Below are 22,996 nucleotides of genomic sequence, written 5' to 3'. Positions count from 1 at the left end.
TGAACCCTTCCTCTACATTTATCAACAGCTATTTATAACTGGATAAATGATAACTGGAAAACATGTTATTGTACAGTTACTCTACAGCTTTTTTACAAAGTGGTTTTCTTTACAACATATAGCGACATTGTTCTGCAATGAATTAAAACCCATAAGTAATTATAATGTTTTTAACATAATAATAACATTTACTTTTGCTGTATACAAGATTGAAGTAGAAGATTGAACAAAAATGTCAAACTTTTACTCTTTTTTATTTCAGCAAAAACATCTGGAATCTTCCGTCTTCCACCTCTGACACAAAGTGGTAAAAACCAAATCAGGAGTAAAGATGATGGTAAACAACCTAAATAAATCTCAGTCGAGTGAAAGCCACAGGATGTCTCGACACAGCCGGCGTAGTTTGGCCTCCCCGCCCTCGTTCGCCATGCTCCGCCCACTCAGGCCTGCAGGGCTGTGGAGCTGGCTGGTGCTGCAGAGGCACTGGGGCCAGCCCATACATCCCACTGGCACGGGACGCCCCGCTGAGAGCCAATCACCAAGCCCACGCTCCTGACAGCTCATTACCACTCAATTAGGCAGGTGCACCTCCACGCACAGCTTTGTGACAAATGCAGCCCTCCCAGATGGATGTTTAACATTCGGGAGAATTATATAGTGACAGCAAACACTAAACGCCTCGCCCTTATCACTTGATTGCTTCAAGATTGAAATCCTATAATTGGCCCAGGCCAGCGGGAGAGAAAAAAAAAAAGCCAATAAATATGATGCAGTCGGCTTGTAATTGAACAATTATGAATTCATATTCATAGGATGCTTGCTGGCAATTACAAAATAACATCTGATTAGGCGCAATTTGGAATGACATTGTTTCACGCTAAAGACACTGTGGTGTCAGCCTAATAAAGAGAAGACGCATCCTCGCAGTTGTTCGCCCACCGACGTGACCTCCAGAGGAGACAGTGGGAGACACGGTGCTGCTGACACAGTGGGTTGGCCGGTGGACGGGACTTGGCACTCGTCACTCTTTGTCCCCTAAACCTCCTACTAAACAGAAAAACACCACCCCCAGAGGCTGACTTTTACATTTTTTACACCAGTGGGCACAGACTGTGCACATAACCAAACACAAGCAAAAACGCTGAAAAAAAAAAAAAAGAGTTGATCCCAAGAGAATAGATTCTAATCAAGATGAAATGATTTACAAATCTATTTAATAAGGCTTGCCAGAAGTCAAACTTGGCATGTAAATGCGGTGGGGATTAAATTTCATCGGCAACCAAGACTGTAACTGATCGCCTGCAGACAAAGGGGGAGCCTGCCAGTTTGTTCTTTCTCCACGCCTCCACTTCTCTTCTTTTCCCTCCCTTCCTCTTTCTCTCCACTGCCTACATTTTACCTCATGATCCCTCCCTGGCTGTGTAGAAGGACAGGGGCAGTGCAGAGTGGTGCAGTACAGAGTGGAGAGGAAAGAGAGAGAAGACGGGGAGAAAAAAAAAGGCAGAGGGAAGAAGGAGGGAGGAGATGGAAACAGAGGGAGGGGGGAGAGAGCTGGATATAAAGAGAAGTAGCAAGAGAGAGAGAGGTGACGATAGAGAAGAAGGGTAGAGGAAGAGAGAGAGGAAGCTCAAGGTCAGCATGAGGACAGTGTGTGTCCTCTGAGTTGGACAGAGAGACAGCCGCAGTCACCTCTGTGCTAATCAGCCCTTCGGCTGGCTGATGAGGTGTCAGTTAGTTGTGTGTGGTGTGTTGAAAACCTCTCCCTTTGCTTTTTTGGCTGCAAATTGCAGGGGCTGGTGGGGTGGAGTAACAATGTGTGCATATACATGTGTGTGTGTGTGCCACTCTGGGGTGTAAGCAGGCTGACGTGCTGCTTGTGGTGCCAGTATTGCGCTTTTTTTTCCCCTCTCCTCTCCCCTGCCTCTGCCCTCCCCTTCGCCTCTTTTTTTTTTCCCCTTGCATATTATGCTACAGTGACTGAAGCTGAACTCAGCTTTCCCCTGCAGCGAGGGCAAGAACACAACTGCCAATTAATGCTATATGCAGTGTGCCAGTGTTAACAATGTGAGGCATTCTACTCCAACTTACTGCGCTGTAAGAAAAAAAAAATGAAAAAAGAGAAAAAAGGTGGGCTCGCTGTTTTCCTCAGGCGTGGCTGACCTCTCGCTGGCTAACGGGGATTGAGCCGTTAGTTAAGGGCATAAACGAACAATGTCCACAGCTGTGATCAGGTTTGTGACCTAACAGCACTGCAGCTTGTGTCTCATTGGGTGAGATTTTTTTGTACCATGCCAGTTGGCATCGGTGAGTGTCTCCTCCGTCTATCCTTGGGTTATTTCTGACCATCTGTGCCGAGTCATTAACAGGCCTTTTCACAGTCAATTGTCTTGTTCGTCTCCCTTCCTTTTCTTTGGTTTTGTAACTGGCTGGGAGCTGCACAGAGTGCTCGTGTTTTATTTTCCCTGAATGTAAATATCACGAGTTAGGACAGGACATTTTATTAGCAGGGACTAAGCAGGAGCTGTGGAGCCATAGGTTAATTCATAGTGGCATCGTGGAGGATGCATCAAGCAGTGGAGATCAAATTACAGGGCAAAGCGCTCAGTGTTAAGGAAAAACAAGCCAGTGGTATGCTGCAGAGAGTGTGTGTGTGTATGTGCGCACGGTGTGCGAGTGTGTTTAGCAGCGAGTGTACGTGTGTATCAGAGTGGAGAAAATGGGGGGAGGCAAAAGGAGACAGAAAAAAAGGAGAGCAGAGAGGAGGAGGAGGAGGGTGTCCATAGAGGACCAAGGGGGGATGGGGATGGAAGGAAAGTGGGAGCGGAGGCGGGGGGGGGGGGGGGGGGAGAGAAGAGGAGGCTAACTGGGCCAGCACGCACACATCACCCCCACCAATTAGAGTCACTCATCTCCCTTTCACACAATACATCACCCTCACAATCCTTGGGGAAAGAAGTAACTGTAAACATCACTGCAGCAGCGATGGCAGTCAGGAACAGCAACAACAGAAAAAGGAGAGAGAGATATCGTCTGCCTGAAATGCGTTTAGCCATTCCTTCTTCCCCCTCACGCCTTTGTTATTGGTCTTTGTGCAATGATTTGCCTAAGGACCCAGATTTCCTAGCAACAGCCTGCCACCAAACATTTGGCAGGAGTTCAACATTCTCTCTCTCTCTCTCTCTTTGTGAGGAATGGCAGTGCTGCCTGCGTGCTCTGCGTCTGCCACTGGCCCTGCTGCTGCTGCAGCTGCTGCCACTGCCACTGCTGCTGCTGCTGCAGCATGAGCCAGGCTGACTGCGAGAGCCCTCTAATAATTCTGTTTTCATCCAATCACACCACATTGTAGCAGGCACCTTGAGAGCCTCTGCCAGGAATCATCAATCACCTCTTTAACACACATGCTGCAACAAACACGGGCGCACGCGTGCGAGCCGAGTAACATACGAACACGAGCGCGTTTGTGCTTTTTGGTAATTAAATTTACAGATTAGCGTGCACGAGAGAGCGAGCACAAGGTGCGGCAGTGATTTAATGAAAATCAACAATGCACGTTAATACACGGGCGAAGTTGGAAGAGTGAGAATAAGAGAGAGTGTGAGTGAGAGGGAGAGGGGGGGGGGGAATGTACAATCTGGCTGTAAATTGGGTAAATACATCTGAGTGCTCTCGACAAGGTTAATGGAGAGAGGAGGCCTTGGTGAACACCGGTCTAGACACGCCGCACAGTATTAAGTGGGAATAGCTGTGGCAGTGTATCTGGCTAAGTACTTTAGAAGCGCGAATGGGACTCTAATAAAGCGAATGATCCCCCTGTTTTGACAAAGAGGCCCAGGAGGGACGCTGAACACCGTGTTTGAGATTCCAAGCACTGACAAACACCCATTTGTGGCCCTTCTATCCCATCTCAAATCCCACGGAAGCTTTTCCCTGCACACAAGACTGTCGGATGTGGGCAAAGCCCAACTGCCAATTTGCAGAGGATGTGCAGTGTTTGCTAATGTGAAGCAGAGGCTAAAAATGAGACCACACAAACTCTAGAGGATGGACTGCTTTCTGGCACCAGCACTGACAGCTTTCTTTTAGGTGTTTGTTTCTTCAACTGGGCGGCTAATTATGAAGCCTCTATCATTATTGCACTACAGTACACTTTAAAGGGATTGTGGGCAACAGGGGAACCATTGTGAATCTCACTTAGGACAATATGCCAAGGAGTATGTTGATGGCTAGGCCGTAAGACTGATTTATGCCGATAATGACCTGCTTAAAGACGTGGAATGCAGTGCAATTTCAAGGCTATCATTTTGACTTGACATCAGAGACACTGTGGATCTGCTGGAATTAAATGTAATCCCAAACAGTGAAACATGAGCATGGCAGGCCATCCTACTCCAGAAGCTGTAAGTGAAGACGTTACCTCAGCGGTGCAGCTTTGAGAGTGTATGTGAACGACTAAACGCACATCTGTCCTCCTCAATCTGCGTGTGTGTGTTTTGTCTGTAAGGGGAGGACTGTGTGAGAGGGGAGGAGGGGTAAAGTCAAATGAAGTTGCATAATCAATTTTCACACTTTCACAGCACCTGTTGGCTCGTCTTCACATTAAAAGAAATGAATGAATGCATTACATGTAGAACAATTTCACACTGTGCTGCAGCTCCGCACACAAAGACGAGGGGAAAATAGGGAGAATGGAGCTGTATTGTCTCAATAGGTAACATAGCTCATTTTACCTGACAAAGGGATGAATGGATGTATTGACAATGCAGAAGGCGCGCCGAGGCATTTCCTGAATAAAGCCTCTTAACATTTTGTCCTCTTCTGGCAATAGAGTTAGGGAACAATCATTTTGAATGTAGAGAGTCTCACTTACTGCAATATAATAGACCTTGGCTTTCTTCACCAGCTCCCAGTTGCCGTCCAAGTCCAGGTGTTTTTCCTTTTTGTAGCAGTTTGCCGCTGCCAGGTTAGCAACAAGGGACCTGCCGAGACAGACCCCATAAATCTTCTGCCTCACTTATCATCCATCTTAATTTTGTCTCACATAAAAAATCCCTAAAAACACCCAGGCTCCAGATTTTCCTTTGTTCTTTGGAGATATGATAAGAAGATAATTGTTTCTTAGAATGTCTGAACCAAGGTGAAATAAAGTCATCTGGCTGTGTTTACTTTTCTTTCCTTTCAAACACTTGCTGATCTAAAAAAAAAAGGAGAGATTAAAATTAAATGGAAAAACCAGCAAAGATACAATTTACTTGTATTATTATATCTTACATCATCTGGAAAAATCATCTTTTGTTCACAAAACGTGGGTAAAAAGAAAAACCCTGCAGAAATGCATCACTGCATGAACACTTGAGTGGAGTGGTGAATGGCGGGAGCAGGAATGTGAAACAGGTGGCATTATCTTAACACTGCTCATTAGCCAGTCCTGGTGTGCTGTCTCTTTATGAACGGCCATCAAAATGAGTGCAACCATCATCGCTACTTAGGGGCGACCATATGACAGGAGGGTGCTGCTGCTGCCACAGGAAGAGATCCGCTTACACACGTCGGGAAAAAGCTGCTCGCCAAGGTTAGCATCAAAGAACAGACGACTAAGTTGATCAGAGTGCAAGGACGATAGACGTGGCAGCACAATTGGGTTGTGAGCGGCAGTAATGGACTCAAAGGTTAAAGGCATAACAGACAAAATGTCTGTCAATCTTGAGAAAGTGATGAGGGAAGGAAGGGAACTCTCGAGTCATGGCTAAATTTAACAATATAATATATTCAAGGTGTTCAGTTACAACCTTGATGACAACCCCGTTCTATTAGCCTCAATTGGAGAGCGACCAATTAAACAGTTGGGTTGATTAATTGGGAAGATTTTTTTTTTAATTAACCGATTTCAACATATGGAACATTTTTGCTCTCGGGAACTTGAAAAAAAACTTGCTGCTAAGTTTCCTTAATTGTATAAAGTATTAAAGTAGTAATTGCATATTCGAGAGTACTACACAATAAGTAAATGCTCAATAAATGTTAAAGTTAAGCAATTTTGTGTATCATTGGTTGTTACAGCAGTCGTCCTCTAGCTTGGGGGTTAAGTATTTTGATGGTGATGTATTATTGTTGTTATTATTTTTGTTATTAGGGTTATGAGAGTTACATATATACACATCACACACACAGCAAGGGTGGGCCTGACACTATGACCTATTGGATTGTACTAGCTGTCAGCTATTTGACTGTCTTGAAACTCGTGATTGAGACCATAAAGTCCATAAATGTTTACTGCGGTTATAAATTAAGTGATAATAAGGCTCATTTACACCTCGTCTTATCCAGACGCGATTGGAGTCTCCCCCGGATGGTCATTCAAGAGAATACAGTTTAAGACACTTCTTATTTGCATCACTTCCTGGACTAAGTCAACAGCCTATCCTTTAGAGTAAAAATATTTATCAGTCCCAAGTGTTTGTTACACTGAATAAATAATGTCAATTTTAAGACTATTCTACACTATTATCAGGAAAAAAAAACATTATAAAAATCTACTTGCTGAAACTACAGTCAAAAATACTTTGTTCTTCAATATATTAAATTTTTAGTCAGTGTATCTGCAAACTTATACTAAGGTGGATATAAGGGGTAAATATTAGACTACATCTAACTCTCTGACTGTATAAAACTAAGTGACTGAAGCATTTCCTGATATGGAAGGTCTACTGTTACCAAACAGATTCAATAGGCGGGAATTTAAAAAATGTGTGTTTATTACACACTGATAATATAACCTAGAACATAGCTTAATGTTAGAACAGTTTAGACGATAATTAATTAGTCATAATTTATAGTATTTTAGTCAAGGAATATTAGTCTTATGAAATGCTGGTGCAAAATGAATCATGTTGGGCTGCTGTGTATATCTATGTATGAATGTATGGACTTTTTCTGATAAACACTGACCTCGTCAGGACCAGTCGTCCTCATGGAGAGAAATCCTGCTCCTAATGAGGCAGAACCTAATTTCTGAAGAACTGGTTAAGTTCAGGGCTGAGATTTAAGCATTAACTGGTCGTGATTAAGGTGAGAGATAACACTTTCTCCAAATGAAGAGAAAGAGTAGCTGAAGAAACCTATGTGTGTGTGTGTACATTTACACTTCCTTATTTGTTATTGTTTACTGTAATTTATGTGTGATTTATTTTTAATAAGAAGTAATTTATTTCTGTATTTTGTCAAGTAGGGATGAACGATATGGGGGAAAGTGTGATTTTTGTTTTGAGCCAGGAAACAATGGATAAAAAAAAAATTGATAATAGTGTGACAATTTTTTAATTATCACACAAGTCTGTGTATTCTACATTTATTATTTATTATGGAAACAAAGGTGAGATAAAAACTTAAGTGGAGGAGGAAGTGTTTTTGTTTTTTCTTTCTTTAAAGCTGTGCACTAATCAAAGCCCAGGAGCTGTGACATAGTGACTCCTAATCCTTCACAGCCATCACCCTTCCAATCTGGCCCCGGTGGCGACCTTTCCACTGGCCTCCTGAGCTGTCTGTTAAACACCTGTAAGAAATATTACAGAGCTCGTCTCCCTGAGCACGGCACCTGACCTTTTCAGGTGTCAGAGCCCATATCAAACAAGCCCACTAAGACCATTGAGTGGGGCCAGCTCCCGGGGCAGTCAGGGTCCAGCCGTTGACTGACTGACAACTGCAGCAGCAACGGATGAAGGGCTGCAGAGGAGGGGGAGTGTTTAGAGAAGGAGGGTTATTGATCCACACCTGCTCTATCATGAACTGGAGCCCTCACTGTTAGTGATATTTGTGTGCATGTGTGTGTGTAGACTTTGACCTCTGCTGTCTCTTGGCTGACGCCTTGATGATGACGCGGGCGTGAGAGTCGTCAGAGACACTAAAGCCCCTTTTACAGCTGAAGAGGCTGACAAGTAAGAGCTGGGATAGCCCAGCCATCTCTAACACATTGCTACTGTCAACCTATAGATGGATGACAACCCACTGGGGCGGCAGAGACTGAGTGGGGGCCTGGAAAAACACACTCGAGCTGTGCTTTTTCTTTTTGATGTGTGAGCTGTGCAGCTATGATTCCCTGTTATGACTTCCAGCCCTGAGGAGTTTCACTGTCTGCCTGAGGATGTACAAATGAACCAAAGTGTCTGTTTCAAAGGGTTATTTCTTGGTCAGGGGTGGATAAAAGGTGGCTTACCTATTGTCACCAGTGATACATGCTGCACATGTCCCAGTCGGCTCCTCGTTTTGCTCATAGTAATGGGCGTCGACATGGGCCTCTTCAGCCTTCTTCTTCAGGATCTCGCCAAAACGGTCTGTACCGATGCACCCGAAGAAGGTGGCGACCTTGTGGGGTTTCTGGATCATCCACTAAAAGAGAGACAAAACAAAGAAAAACAGTAGAAACAGTGAGCTCAGTTGACAAAATATAAGTCTGTTTAAAGGGTCAAGTTCAGCCACGGCAGATGGTACACAAACTGTAGCTTCACAGCAAACATACTGCTTGTGATATACGAGGGCTGCGAGCTGTCGTAAACAACCCCGAGACCAATTCCGCTCTACAAAGAGGCACTATTTTCATCCATGCACTCCTTCCTCACTGTGTGCTAAAAACAGTCTCATCTCCTTATTTACACAAACCCAATAATTCAAGGCTCCATCCTACTTATGCAAACACAGACACTCTCTCATTCTGTGTGTGCGTGCGTGTGAGACAGAGTGTGTACCTGCTACCGCAGGACACTCCCCATACTGCTCGTCAGCCCTTTTTTATTTTTTGTTTGGTCTCAACAGTCGTGATGTACTCAGTGACTTTTACCTGATGAGAGTGAAAGAGAGAGAGAGCGATGGGGAGGAGGGGGGTGGTTGCTGCTCAAATTCTACAGTGCTCATGTTTAACCTCCAAAGATTTATTGACGCACAGTACCTGCTGTTGTTTGCTCATTTTATTGCAGCCTCCTGTTTTGTTGCTGACGGGGGCCTCTTGTGAATGAGATGTTGCTGCTTTCAGGGATGACCTGTATACGTGTGAAATTAATCATTTCACACGACCAAATAGCATCTCAGTAGGGGAAGAAGAGGGAAAAAAAAAAATGCATTTTCATCACCCGTCCTGAGATGCTCTCTCTGATATCTTTTCCCACTCTGGTCTCCAGGTAACTAGTTTTGATGGGAAAAAAATATTAAATTATCCAGGAACAGATTCATTAATTCACACTCGGCTCAGGTGCATTTTTTTTAGACCAAGGCTGCCAATTTACGAACACAGCTGATCTGGAGGTGGTTTTGTGGCCTTTACCTGGTAAAATAACAACACCACAAGAAATAAAAATAATAAAAATATATTTTTTAAAAAGGATTATTTTCAATATTCATGTGTATGCAGCTTTTCGATTAAAATTGTGCATCTTGTAGTAGCTTCAAACATGTTTTGTGTGATCGATAAACCAAAAGTATTCAATTTACAGAGAGAGGGAACTGCAAATCCTCATGTTTCTACAAATGTTTGCTTGATAGTTGGTCAGGGAGATATGACTTATAAATAATATCTCAAAATGTTTCTCCCAGTATATCTTGATATATTCTCAAGATAAAGCTGGACACAGGGTGTTTCTCTCATGTGAGGTGTTTGCTTCTCATGGGACAGTGAGAATGTATTGTCAATACTGTATATACATCTATGTTTTTCTGGTGGATTTCTTTCTTTTTTGGAACAATAAAAGTACCTTTAAATGTGGTAACACAAATACAAACCAATTGAATTAATATCATAACAATTGAATAAATGCCACTCAGTGGAGACTGCAACAGTCTTTAAAAGAGGGCATTATATGTATAATATGACGATATTAAAATAGAAATCTAAGAACATATCTTCTGCCATGTCACGATATTGACATAACATCAATATATTGCCCTGTCCAGCACAAGTCAAAGGAACAGTAATAATGCCACATATGCCCCTTCTATCTGGGTCCATGAGCAAGCTCACAACGTGTCATCTCGAGTCACGGTTCAGTCATTCAGCCACACCCCCTCCCCCTCCCGCTTCCTCACCTGACTGAAAAACACACACACATGCACACGCGCAAATCCACAGTGAAAGCTGACAGAAGAGAGAGCTCTTCTTCCCTAACCTCTTGCTGCAGGCACCTAACACTTATCAAGGTCACTGGCTCGGGTACATGTCAAGTTCAATCTGATTTTCCCTTCGCGGTGATGAGCTCCGAATCCAAGGTTAGGAGCTGCAGGCTGTAAATAATGATAGTGCGGACCCTCCATTTGCAGGCCTCTCAGGTGGGAATGGAGAGGGCCACTCAGGGGCCCCTGTCCCCACTGATGACAGCGTGGTGAATCACACCACTGCTTCCCCCCACCACCACCACCACAATCTGAACTCTCCAGCACTCCCCCTCCTGTGACCGTCGACTGTACTCTCACTGCCAGCTCAGCTTGTCATTTTACAGGGTCATTAACAGACACATACACACAAACTGGTGCATGAGAGTATACACAGTGCACCCACATTGGCAAAAAAAAAAAAAAAAAAGGCTGACGTGCACAGAAATCCTCTCTAGTGCCACAGCATCAAAACTCCCACCCCTCAAAAGAAATCCACCTCTGCTTTTGCCAGAAGCTACTCTCCTACTCCAACAAACACAAGGGCAATAGATAAAAAGAAAATGTCTTCATTACTTGCATGTAAAAAAAAAAATGTATCTTGCAGAATATTCCTTTTCTTCTCCTCTGTGGTGCACAGACACGAGGACTTATATCAATTCATTTCCATCCCTGGCACCCTGCAGACAATCCCTCTCCATTCCCAGATTATGTGAGATAATACCTCCATTATGACAAAAAGCGCGATTCGTGGGGTCACAGAGAGGTCAACCAACCCTGTGCTGAGTATTCATGCTTAGTCACATCCCAATTATACCGCAGTGGCAGAGGCAGAAATTGGCAAATGTACATCAAGGCGCTTCATTAGGGAGGGCTGCTTCAGTGAAATTAAGCAGCAGATGAGACAGAGTGAAATTTGCCCCCAGGTGACATGTTAGAGAGAGAGAGATGGGGAGAGGAAGCTGAGAAAAAAGTGGGAAGCCGAGGAAACATTTTTCTGAAGGTGCTGTGAGCTTGTATCTCGCGCAGCAGCTCGTGTATGTTTACTTAACTTGGGAGAACGGCGGTCCCCATAGATTAATAAGCTCCCATGATGCACAACAGCGACATATCTCCGGGTACATTTAGATACTGAGGGGAAACCAAATACAAACAAGTGAGGAAAACATGCCTGGAAAACAGGGGGGAAGCATTCCTGCTCGAGGCAAAGTGATGATAAGTACACACATTATGTTAAATGGAGCCCAGCATCAGTTTCTGATTGGCTTTCATTAACCAAAAACAAAAACACACCAGGGTCAGAAATTGTCAGGGACTCTGGACAAATACCCCTTGAAATATCGGAAATTGCCCTTGAAATTCACATGACAGGGGCTTTTAATGCCCCCATAAAATAGATAGTTAACTTTTGCAAAGTGGAAGTGGAAAATGACCAGCTATAAAAGCCCTGCCCCTTCCTCCTACGTGTGTCCATGGTGTTGTTTGCCATGCATGGGCAGAGTGGTTTGTCTTTAAAATACCTTGACTTAAAATGAAACAAAACAGATGAAACAGATGGTAGTTACTGAAAGAGTCTCTGCCAATGTGTTCCTAAGGTTGGAAGACGGACAGATTGAGACACATTTGAATATATCTCCCCCGTCCTTTAAACTGTTATAGCAGTGCAGTTGGCATTAAATTGAATTTTGGAGTAGTATTAAAAAAAGACTTGAATTAGATTAAGAGTACTCTGGCAGCACCCTGATAGAAGAAACAAGGTATTTCCCAATATTACATTTGATTTGAATTGCCCTAAAAATGATTGAAAATTCCCCTGAAACATATTTCACAGGGGCAAAAATAAGCTTTTCTACCAAGCCACATGTCTAAAACAGAACACAGGACTTCAGATAGCTATTAATTATGACATCTCAAAGTAGCAAGGAGACCCACTTGTTAGATCTGACCTGGGCCTGGTCCTCAACATCCAGCAGCTGCTGTTCTTCACTATAGAGGCAGCCGCTTTGCGTGGCAGCTTCCAGGAGGGCAATTACACAGCCCAGATGAGATGAGGCGGCTAAATGTTTGGGACTTTAGTGCTCAGACTGTCATTTGCACTATAGGCGAACACATTTCCTCTTCCCAGTTTTTGTTTTGCTCTCCTCCTTTCTGTCCCCTCACTCACTTACTGTTCTGTATACTGATGAAGTGGTAATAGGAGCTCTAGTTAAATATTCCCACTGTAAAAACATTGTCTCGTGTCTAGTCCCCCTGCGGGGTCAACGTACTCTCCCGCAGTCGCTGGGAATCATTTCGGCTCTATTAATGATGCAATTCCAATGCAATTCAGACCTACTGAAGACGCCTCACAGTGGGCCTTTGCAGGGAGTTGACAGATGACGCTGAGAGCAGCATGACAACAAAGTGGCGTTCCGCTGCACATCGCCGGTTGGTCGTCACCTCACACAGCTAAGTTCATCCTTAAAACAAGGGCAGAGGAGAAGTCTGTACTCTCCTCGCTTCACCACACCAGTGGGGTTCTTTTGAAAAGAACATGTCCACCCTTAATGATGGTCACATTAATTATAGGCTTATCAGCCCCAGCGAAAATTCAATAGGGCTATTTATAGAGGTCTAAAAAAGCAGAGGGTGCTGAATGCAGGGGTGTCCTCCGCTCACTCTGCAGCCCTTTGAACAGCTAAAGGTGGAGGCTCAGATCAGTGTTTCTGTGTTTTTTTTTACTGTGCAGTTAAAACAACTAGCAAACATCTGTCCATCAGGACCTGTCATTGCGAGAGCTTTTATATAAAACACAGTGGAGCGGAGGGCCTAAGCCACAAGTGCTGACATTGATGAGGTCTGGCAGCTTCCATTAAATCACTCTTTCCTGTAAAGTGTCAGGCATCAAAGCAACCGGCTGAGGATTTTTCACTCAATCAGGTAACGCTCTACCATCACCACCACCACCCTCCACGATTCACCCACCTCCCTGTCCTCTCCGGGGCTGCAGCCGTCTGGTCAATAACTGCAATCAGTTCAATTTCATGCACAGTTAGCCGTGTTGGGGTGCTAGGGCAGTGCCCATGTCAGGGTTGCATATGTTGTTGTCACTGCTGTTGTTTGTCTTTAATTTTTTCTCTTCTCTAGGAGGGAAAAACTGTACTGTGTTTAAGTGGAGACTAGCCAGAGTTAGCATGGTTGTTTTAACTCTGCCTCACCACAGCAGGCTCTCTGCCAAGCCATTAAAAGTCTCTGTGCTCTGCTTCAGTGACACAGCTGAAAGAATAGAGAAGGCGAGAGGGAGAGCTGTAAATGATCAACACGATAATGAGCTGATTATCAGTCAAAGGCAAGGATAAGCTCTCTCTCCAGTAATTTCCTTTCAGATCAGTCAACCACATTCTCCTCTCTGCAATCAACACTCAAAGGAGAGGCATGCATGACACCCAACGGGAATCTGGCCCAATATCAGCATCAAATATCCAGATCCTCTTCATTTTCTAATCAGTGTGTGGCCCTTCCCTCGCTGACACACCAGCAAGGTGGCAAAGCTAATGTTTCACTGCCTTTACTAATAAGTTGTCATGTAGCTTTAGGTTTTCCTCAAAGTATTTATTCAGTGTCTCATTTCGTTTCCTCCTGACTAGGCTACACCAGAACAAGTAATCCATGTTCACAGCTGATAGCAGAGTTGTAGCCAATAAGAGCCAATGCAGAAGTGAGTTTTCAAAGAAAATTAAGCCAGCGTGTTTTGTGGGCTCAAAAATGGCAGGATAACATGGGCGACAGGTGCATCCCATGTATGCATTTGCTGTGACTTCAGCCAATGTAGCCAGATTATAGTATTCTGCTACTTCTGTCACATCAAATTCAACACATGAGTCAACACAGACAGTGTTTGGATGGATGAATAGGTGTTTTCTATCATCAACCACTTTATTCACATGAGGGTTGCAGGGCTGCTGGGTCATAGGGTCAAAGGCAGGGTAAACTCTGGACAGGCCGCCAGTCCATCGCAAGGCCAAGATATAGAGACGAACAACAACTCACACGTATGACGTGCACGTGTCAAATTAACCTCTGCATGTTTTTGGACATGTGGGAGGAAACTCCAAAATATCTGTTTTTATCGGCAAATATCACACATTCCTGTCCTCATCTATAACACTTATCCTTTTAGGGCCACAAGGGTAGCTGGAGTCACTCCCAGCTGACAGCAGGTAAGTGGCAGGGGGAAATCAGAGACAAACTAAGGCCAGATATAATTAATACCTGGGAGGAACCTACTGGGAGAACTTGCAAACTCCAAACAAAAGGCTGTTGTCAAACTGGGATTCAAAGCAAGAAACTTCTCACTGTGAAGAACCAATACTAACCGTGTTATTGCCAAATGTAATAATCTACATGGATAGATGACGATTTTATAAAACCTTGGTGTTCGATTTAACCCTGAATTAAAATATCCTGTTATTTTTTTTTTATGAAAGGAGAAGCCTGTAATATTGTGTTAAATACACATTATGCCCAAGGAGAAAGAGCCAAGAACCTCTGTGCTGTGAGGAACAAGTGCAGCAACGACACAACTGTGCTGCTTCTATCTATTCATAATATCTCCGCTTATCAAATGTTCTGTTTTCTTTTTTCAAAAGTGAGAAAATTGCAAAAACATGTGGACTGTTTTATTTCATATACACTGTAATGTGAGAAGACACGACAATATCACAGCAAATCAAGTATATATATAAGCAAGAATAGTGTGTGGTATCAACCATGTCTGAAACCTGACTGGCAAAATAATAATAATTAAATAAAAAAGATAACACAGAAGATGCTTCAAGTGAGAGTGAAAAAAAAACCACAGTCCATCTTTGCTATAGTGACTAATGCACGACCCAGGGGGAGTGACGCTAGACACACAAAACAAACAAAAGTAGCTCATGTGTCCACGCACGCGTGTGTCACAGACGGTCCAGAGGGCGGCGACAGCTTCCAGGGACAGCCCCTGATGATAAGCATCAAATCCGATGAAGCGCTGACACGCTCCATAGGTTCTGATGTTAAACACGACAAGAATGTCCCCGACAGTATCTCTGCTCCCTCTTCAGAGCGCTATCAAAGGGCAAGTTCAGTGAGCACACAAAATAAAAACACACCTCCACATCCCGACACACCAAACACACAGACGCACCTCCTCACACATATCGCTGCAGCATCTTCGCGCTGCATAAGAATCAGGGATGTGTCGCCGTCTCCAGGCGCCAAGTTTATCTAAAAAGGAAACACCTGTTTTTTTCCCTGTTTTTTTCTGGGGTTTTTTTATTTAAAGGGAGGGGCCTCTTCCCTTGTTAAACACACAACCTTGATTTTGTTTCTGTAGCCTAGGAGGGGGTGAATTATTTACAGGATAAACAAGGTAGTTTCAGTCAGTCAAAGCCAAACTCCCCTGTTGCAGCAGGTATACCTGGCATGAGGGGCTGAGCTCGGATAGAGAAAACATGGAGCAGCTTCACAATGGCAGGTTGTGGAGTGATACCTATCTATGAGGGATGGAGGGAGGGGGCACTGAGCAGAGAAAATGCCTCCACACTAGATTCATGGGCTGGGAATCCCAGACTGCTGAGTTGTCCTATTTATCTGCAGAGACAATGGTGGCTATAAAAGCACAGGAGCTGATTTACTGAGTGTGTGTTTGTGTGTGCGTGAAGCAAGGGTGGGTGTGTTATTAAGTGATCATAAAGTGGTATTTGTGTTGTGCGGGGGTTGTTGCCATACAGGGTTGAGGCAGAGAGATGATGAGGGACCTTTGCAGCTAAAGCCTCTAATCCTATCTGTGGTTTGTGGGGCTCCAGCTGCTCGGAGTGCAGCTGTGCTTGGCCTCTATACAGGTGAATCAGTTCTGACCTCACCTCCTCCTCCTTTTCCACAACTGTCTTGTACACTGTGTGGTGGATTTCCACGGTGCTTTGATCTCTCAGATGTGGCAGCCGCCACCCCTTCTCCTGGATACGGTGACAACACGGCAAATCTGTGTTACCAAAGAGATTTTTTTTTTTTTTTTTTTTTTTAAATATGCCAAATGACAGTCATGGTCAGGCCAGACTAAATTCAGTGTGGCAGTGAGGAAAATTTACTTCAAAACATTAACTGACGGGAGGAAGTGGGCTTTAAAAAAAAAAAAAAAAAAAACGTAGAGGGCAACATTTAAATTTTTCTCAAATGTCTGTTAGATTCAAATATTATTGTCAAGAGAGTTCACACAGTTCCTGGTTAAGCTTATGAACTCTACATGACTTCTCTGTATTACAATGTGTATGTCCTGCACTGTGCACAGTAAGTGATTAATTTTAAGGCCGGGCACGAATGTTTAATTATTACACAAATTAAAAAGGTTTGTATCAATAATTGCATTGATAAGAACAATTCTTCCTACTCCAATAAATACCTCATTAATGGTGCATGTATTACCCCAAGGTGATGGCAGCAGCAGCAGCAGTAAGCATTCGGGTAGTGGATTGTGTGAAATGTACTTTTCTTGAATACATCCTATAAATGCTCTTCTAAACTCAATACAATGTGGACTGCACAGATGTGTTGAAATTTACCAGGGTCTTTGAATGCATCTCCTTAGCCGCTCTGCCTAGCTTAACACGCTACACACATTACTTATACTCGCTCTTGTTTGTTGTTTGTTTTTTCATAGTGGGACATGTTAAACCATCCATTCATCTTCTACCACTTTATCCTCCACTTAAGGGTCATGGCAGTGGGCCGCTGGTGCAAAAACCAGATGACACAGGGCGAAAGGCCGGGTACGGACAGGTCGCCAGTCCATCACACATAGACAAACAACCATCCACTCTCACACATCTACAGCCCAATTAGCCTAAAAATGCCCCAAATCTGCATGTATCATGCACACATGTGGAGAACATGCAACCTCCATGCAGAAAGGCCCTTGAATAACCACAAACGCTTATTTGAAAAACAAAAGAATATAATCCAAAATATTTGAAAAAGCATTTTTGGTTGAAATGGCCATCACTGATTTGTTTTATGAAAGGTTTCAGAAGTTAATTCTAATGCTCAAAATTCAGCAGATTGATGGGATAAATGCTACCCGTTACTGCCCATTCCTGCGCTGCAGCTGTACACATATAAATAATCCCTCAGTCAAGTCTGATAGTATTGCCTGACAGAGCCTGTTTTAAGATGAAGGTAGCAGCATACAAATAATGTTGCATCGTTTCTGTTCACAAAGACAAAAGAATATATAAAATACAAACATCAACAAAATCAACAAGAATCACAAAACATTACGCGCTGTAGCTTTAATGATGTTCTTGGCTGCATTTTGAGACATTTAATTTACCAACAATTAGAAACTCATTCATCAAAAAACATCCATCCCAGACATTATTAATCCTTATGTCCCATATTCACTGTTGGAACAGTGACACATTTCTATAGTAGGTCCCTCAATGTAAGCAGATTAGAAGGCTCAGTAAATGATGGACCTACAGCTAAATGTTTATGTTTTCCTGGAAAAACAGGACAGCAACAACAGATGCCTGACGTTCATCAGACACAGGCAGACAAAACAGCTGTTCCCCCAGCTTGACCTCTGACCCCGTCTGCATGTTGGCTGCAAAGTGGTCCACATGTAACACCCTGGTTTACTTTGACAAGGACACAATGGCAGGATATGATTCGATCCTCTGCGCAGATCGAAAAACAACATTCCTGATGTCTATACGCACTGTAGCCAGATCCCACTTATCATATTACTCATGCCTTTGTGTCCTTTTCTGCAGGCAAAGAGGTTTTCTCTTAATGTTACCAGCTGGAAATATCACAGTGATGAGCGTCTCCGCTTACTGAGCTCACTGTTGCAGAGGCAGTTTGTGTGCAGATTCTGTGGCCGCCTCGCTGCACAGGTAAGCAGAAAATAGCTCGTAGCTCCGGCCTGACCTTGAGAGGGATGCCATTCAATCAGCGAGCTTGCTGCAGTAAAGACCCTATCATTGCACTAATAGACTGAATCTTCTTCTCTGCCCGGATCATGGACAATGCATGGATGACTTCCTACTGCTCGCCAAGTTAAAGGGGAAATTTATTCAATAAATTAAACAGAGAACGTAAGATGGGAATGATGGCCATGATGGGAAAAAAATACTGCTGCAGCTCTTGAGGATATAGATTTAACCTGTGTAACCATCTGCACACCTAATTTAATTTTCAGTTTATAGACATAACAGAATTGGATGACGGCAATTGACAAAACAGTTAAAATGCAAGACTGAACACACTGTGCTCGCGTTCTCATTGCCAAGAACGAACCTCAGAGGTGGAGCGGAGTGTGCAGCGTGATCTTTATCTGTACACCCCATCATCCAGCTGGAAGCAGAGAAAGTCGCTGTAATAAGGAGAGAGATTTAAGAACAGTTGCCTGCTTTGAACTTTGAGGTTGTGCGATCAAATTCCACCTTATCACCCGACAGTATAAACAAGTTGTGTTAGCTTTTCAACGGCTTACAGAGACAGGGAGAGGAGGAGAACAAGCTGGAGCCATCATAACTGCTGGCTGCTGCAGTGCATCGTGACAAACAACGCCGGATGAAAAAAAAAAAACTTAGGATTTATCGCTCTGATAACCTTCCAGATTTCTTTGGCTGGCGCTGCATGCCAGGCAACTCTGACAGTGTTATGCATCATTAATCCCCATGAACACTATCAGTGATAAATAATGTTCTGCATTCCTATGAAAAATAAGGCAGTTATTACAAAACCATAAAGAATGGTATTCCTATCATCACTTCAAGCAGATAATAACGTGAAGATACGATGTTTCAAGGATTCGACAGCACACTCACAGTGACAGTGAGCAGTATATTTCTGCTCTCGTCAATGTGCTATTAGAGAAAGAGCGCCCGATAAATAACAGCACTTGAGCAGTGCAAATCAAAGCCCTTTATATCCATGCCATCCTGCTGCAGTACCAAGCGGACACTTAAGTTATCAAATACCATTTAGCGCATTATAAAGCAGGGTAAATAATAACTACTGAGCTTTAGATTTGCAATCATGAGTGGCGTGGTAGCAAATGGAGGTAATCAGGTAACGGCACAATGAAAACAAAGTGTGTCTCGTAACCTGTTGCTCGACATTTCCCACAAAGACCAGCTTATTCGTTCATCTGATAATTTCTCAAGGCTCAGACTTGAACCGTGTCCAAGAAACATAGTAATGCTATATCCCCTACAGGTGTAAATTCTTGGTGGTTAAGCAGCGCAAAGAGAAAACTAGAAGGACCTCCTTCTGATGCAGTGATGTTTCCAGCACCAGATGCTGTGGGGCCCTCTCTTGTGAGAAACCAGGCGAAGATCACTTACTTTCCTATTGAGAGTTGGAACATAAATCCAGAACCCTGCTATAAATCAAATATAAATTTTCAGCTCCCCTCTCTTTCCCGGGGAACGGCTGCAAAAACAATGTCATTCGACTCTGCCTGGTTACCATTAACGCTCTGGATTTCATCCATGCTAATAATTTGGATCTGTATCCCATGCGTTTTTACAAACCCAACAGAAAAAGAAGAGAGAAATATTACTGACCTATTTAACGCTTTGCAGATCAACAGGAGAAACTAAGGTCTATATGTCAGCTGCTCTTTACATACACAGTGTTTCCAAATTCCTTCAAAAAGGATTCTCCTTGCCAGATATAACACCCACTGTGCCAACAATGTTAATACAGTGAAACTCTGCGGCTGTGACTTTCACATTTCTAGACAGTGAAGTTTCTTAGCCAGCAAAGAGGACAATGCACTCCAGTTAAATCTGACTTGAGCGAAAAAAAAATGTGATTTCTATTTAGATATCGCTTGTGTGCCAACATGCATTTCCTCCTGCCAAAACACAAAATTCAATCTCATCCAGTCCATTTTCTCCTTGAAATCACAGTCTCATAATAATCTTTAAAAAACTGAGCATGTGCCAAGACTGATTCACCTAAACTCCCCGCCTTCACTGAGCAGTCACTGAAATGGCTACACATCACTGTCTGAGCAGTTTCCGTAACCCTAAAGTGTCAAAATCAAATTATTTTTTTTCATTTGACATAGCGTAAACACACCTTTTGATTCCAGTGGAACAAAAACCCCAAAGTGGGGCAGCATGGGGAACAGAGACTGTTTAGAGAGAGTCATTCTGTGTGAAACACACTTTACTTTTTGAGCAAAAAGCAAACCAATTTCAGTGCAGCACCTGCACCGTCTGCCCTGTTGGCTTTGGCATAAGCAGATTCACTGAGATTTCAACACTACAGGGCAGTGTGTCTGTACGAGTTTGCACTGACAGAAGTCTTTTAGAGTAGAGCCAAGGTCACCGCAGAACAGAAACACAGCACAGAGGACCTGCTCAGAGCCAGGGGGGAAGTGTGGTGTCTCTCTCACACCCTTGGAATAATAATAATAATAAAAAAAACAATGAGTGCAGAAGGATACTGAGTTCAATAAACTTAACTTCACTTTGTAACCTCTGCTGAAAAACTTAATATACAGAAGGAAAACAAGCTGTGCTTCCATCAAGGCCAAACAATTCCAGACGTCGGTCATGCTTTTTATCCAAAATTCAGATATCTGTGTTTACAAATTCACACTGTAGAATATACTTTAAAATGTACAGCCTAAAAGAGCATCAAGACTGTCTGAAGTCAGTACTGCATGGTCCAGCAGATGGTGCTCCGAGCAATTTCTTGAACTATCACAAAAATGAAGACAGTGAATATCACTGTCTTCATTTTTGTGATAGTTCAAGAAATTGCTCTAAGGTCTAAGGAGAAAATACACGCAATGTTGACTTCTGCGATCACTGGTACGTCACAAGACGCTAAATTCTTGGAATTGTTGTCTCACGGAGCTCCGCTTTGCCGTAAAACACTTGAGAGTGCTGGCGAGGGCAACAGTATCCGAAAACCGGAAGTCCGCGAAAAGTTCTATTCTTGTCTCCACAGTGCAGCACAGAGTTCTACACAAACTTCCAGCCTCAGAGGATTCATCTGTCCAGTGGATACATGTTATATATGACAGCAATGTGCCTGCTAGAGCCTGCAAATGATCACTCTTCCAAATGCTAACTGCTGTTAGCTCCCAGTAGCCTCTGTGGCTGATGTCATTTCCTGTCCATTAAGTTTAATTTTACTTTTCATAGAAAAAGAATCAACATGCCTTCTCAAAGACATTCAAACAAAACAAAACATAGGCTAATACCTCAAACTTTCAGGTAATTTTAAGTGCACAACAGAAAGTTATTAAGATCTCTCCCACCCGACTCGAGTCTGGGCTACGTCCACACCTTGAGGTGTGCTCCCGCCCCCCACATACACTCGTCCAAAACACCCCACCAAAGCTCAGCATCCCCATCGTACCCACTCCCAGGGCCGATGGACTCAACGCCGTTGCCTCCACCACTGGGTACACACGGATACCCAACTCTCAATGAAATCTCTCAATGAAATCATAGCGAGATTGCATTGTATACACATAGAGAGGGGGGGAAAAAACATGTGACCTGTCGACTCCTCACACGACTTATCGACTTGTGCCACTGACGTTGACGCGTCAACACATCGGCTTATATTAATGCCCTAATTTGTTCACACCTGATTTTTGGAAAAAGGTGACAGGCCAAAGCTCTTCAAGTGAAAAGCAGCTGTTCGATTGTTTTACATCAAGGTCCAAACATTCCATCTTCATTACTTGCTAAACCAGATCTGTACCACAATATAATGTGTCCTTCTTGGCCCGTTACCCCAGCCCTCTGACAAGTTTGGTGCAAATCAGTTTAGTGCATTTTGCATAATCCAATCATAAACTCCTTGGCACAAGACTAATAACTGTGGCTAACAGTTTAAGTAGCATTAGAATAGTGTTAGGCCATGTTCACATTCACCCAGCATTAAACATCGTATCCCATGCATTCATTTGACGGTGGGAAAATAAGTTATTGCTGTGAAGCAGCCATCTAATACAGTCCAAAATGATGCCGATTGACGTCATATAGAAAGACACCGCGTTGGCCAATCGTACAGATGGCATGTGCAGGTGGCCAACATTGTATTTCTGCCGTGTACCTTGCAATTGTTGTGATGAACGATAATCCATGTTCCTGCTATCACAACTTTCCAAGTTTGTTAAACTGCTTTTGCAATTTTCTGGCTATGAAACGCATAAATATGTGCCTCCAACTGGACTTCCTGGATCAGATTTTATTGTCTCAATGGTGTATGAAACAAAACACCCCATCAAATACACACACATACACATATTCACGCACACACACACAACCCCCCTGTGCTATTTAAACCAGAATGCCGGTTTCATGTTATGATGTTACAGGGTGATGCCTGACATTGTGACCTCGTTCAGGTTGAAATGCAACCCAGCTGCATTAAGTGAGCATATTATAAGCACCAAAGAGGAAGTTGATGTCACGTTTTCCATTTAATAACGAGAAAAACAGAAAGTGCATGTGCCTGAGTTTCTCATAATGATCTCCGCTTTATTTCTTCATTACAATTAAATACACAATATTCTCACCGACTCCCACCAACCACAAGAAATTGGTTAATTATTTTTTTTGGGGTGATCCTGCGAACAGACACGTAGACGGCAACAAACAAATAACCTCCTTAGTAAAAGTAATAATACGCACCAGAATAATGTGCAATAAATACATTCTGTTTAACATGTAATCACCTCTAACAAGGAGGCTCTGCTTACAGTGCCGTTTGTTTTTCTATCTCCGTGTGTGTTAGCAGGATTTCTCAAAATCTTGTTACAGATTACAATAACATTTGGTGAAAAAATTTGGGCAAGGAGCCAGGGAAC

General features: G+C 43.2%; 1 protein-coding gene across 3 annotated transcripts in view; it reads right to left on the bottom strand.

Annotated features, from left to right (window-relative positions):
* adkb (adenosine kinase b) overlaps positions 1-22,996 on the bottom strand; it is a 131,004-nt gene that overhangs the window by 70,000 nt on the left and 38,008 nt on the right. For all 3 annotated transcript variants that reach the window (XM_083904024.1, XM_083904025.1, XM_083904026.1), the window contains exons 5-6: positions 8,210-8,382; positions 4,868-4,976 (exon numbers count right to left, since the gene is read on the bottom strand). In XM_083904024.1, the coding sequence (XP_083760150.1) occupies positions 4,868-4,976; positions 8,210-8,382 (282 nt within the window). The remainder of the gene's footprint in view (positions 1-4,867; positions 4,977-8,209; positions 8,383-22,996) is intronic.

Source organism: Microchirus variegatus (assembly GCF_963457635.1).
Source record: "Microchirus variegatus genome assembly, chromosome: 17".
Taxonomy (NCBI): Eukaryota; Metazoa; Chordata; class Actinopteri; order Pleuronectiformes; family Soleidae; genus Microchirus; species Microchirus variegatus.
This window is presented reverse-complemented; position numbering and strand designations above follow the sequence as displayed.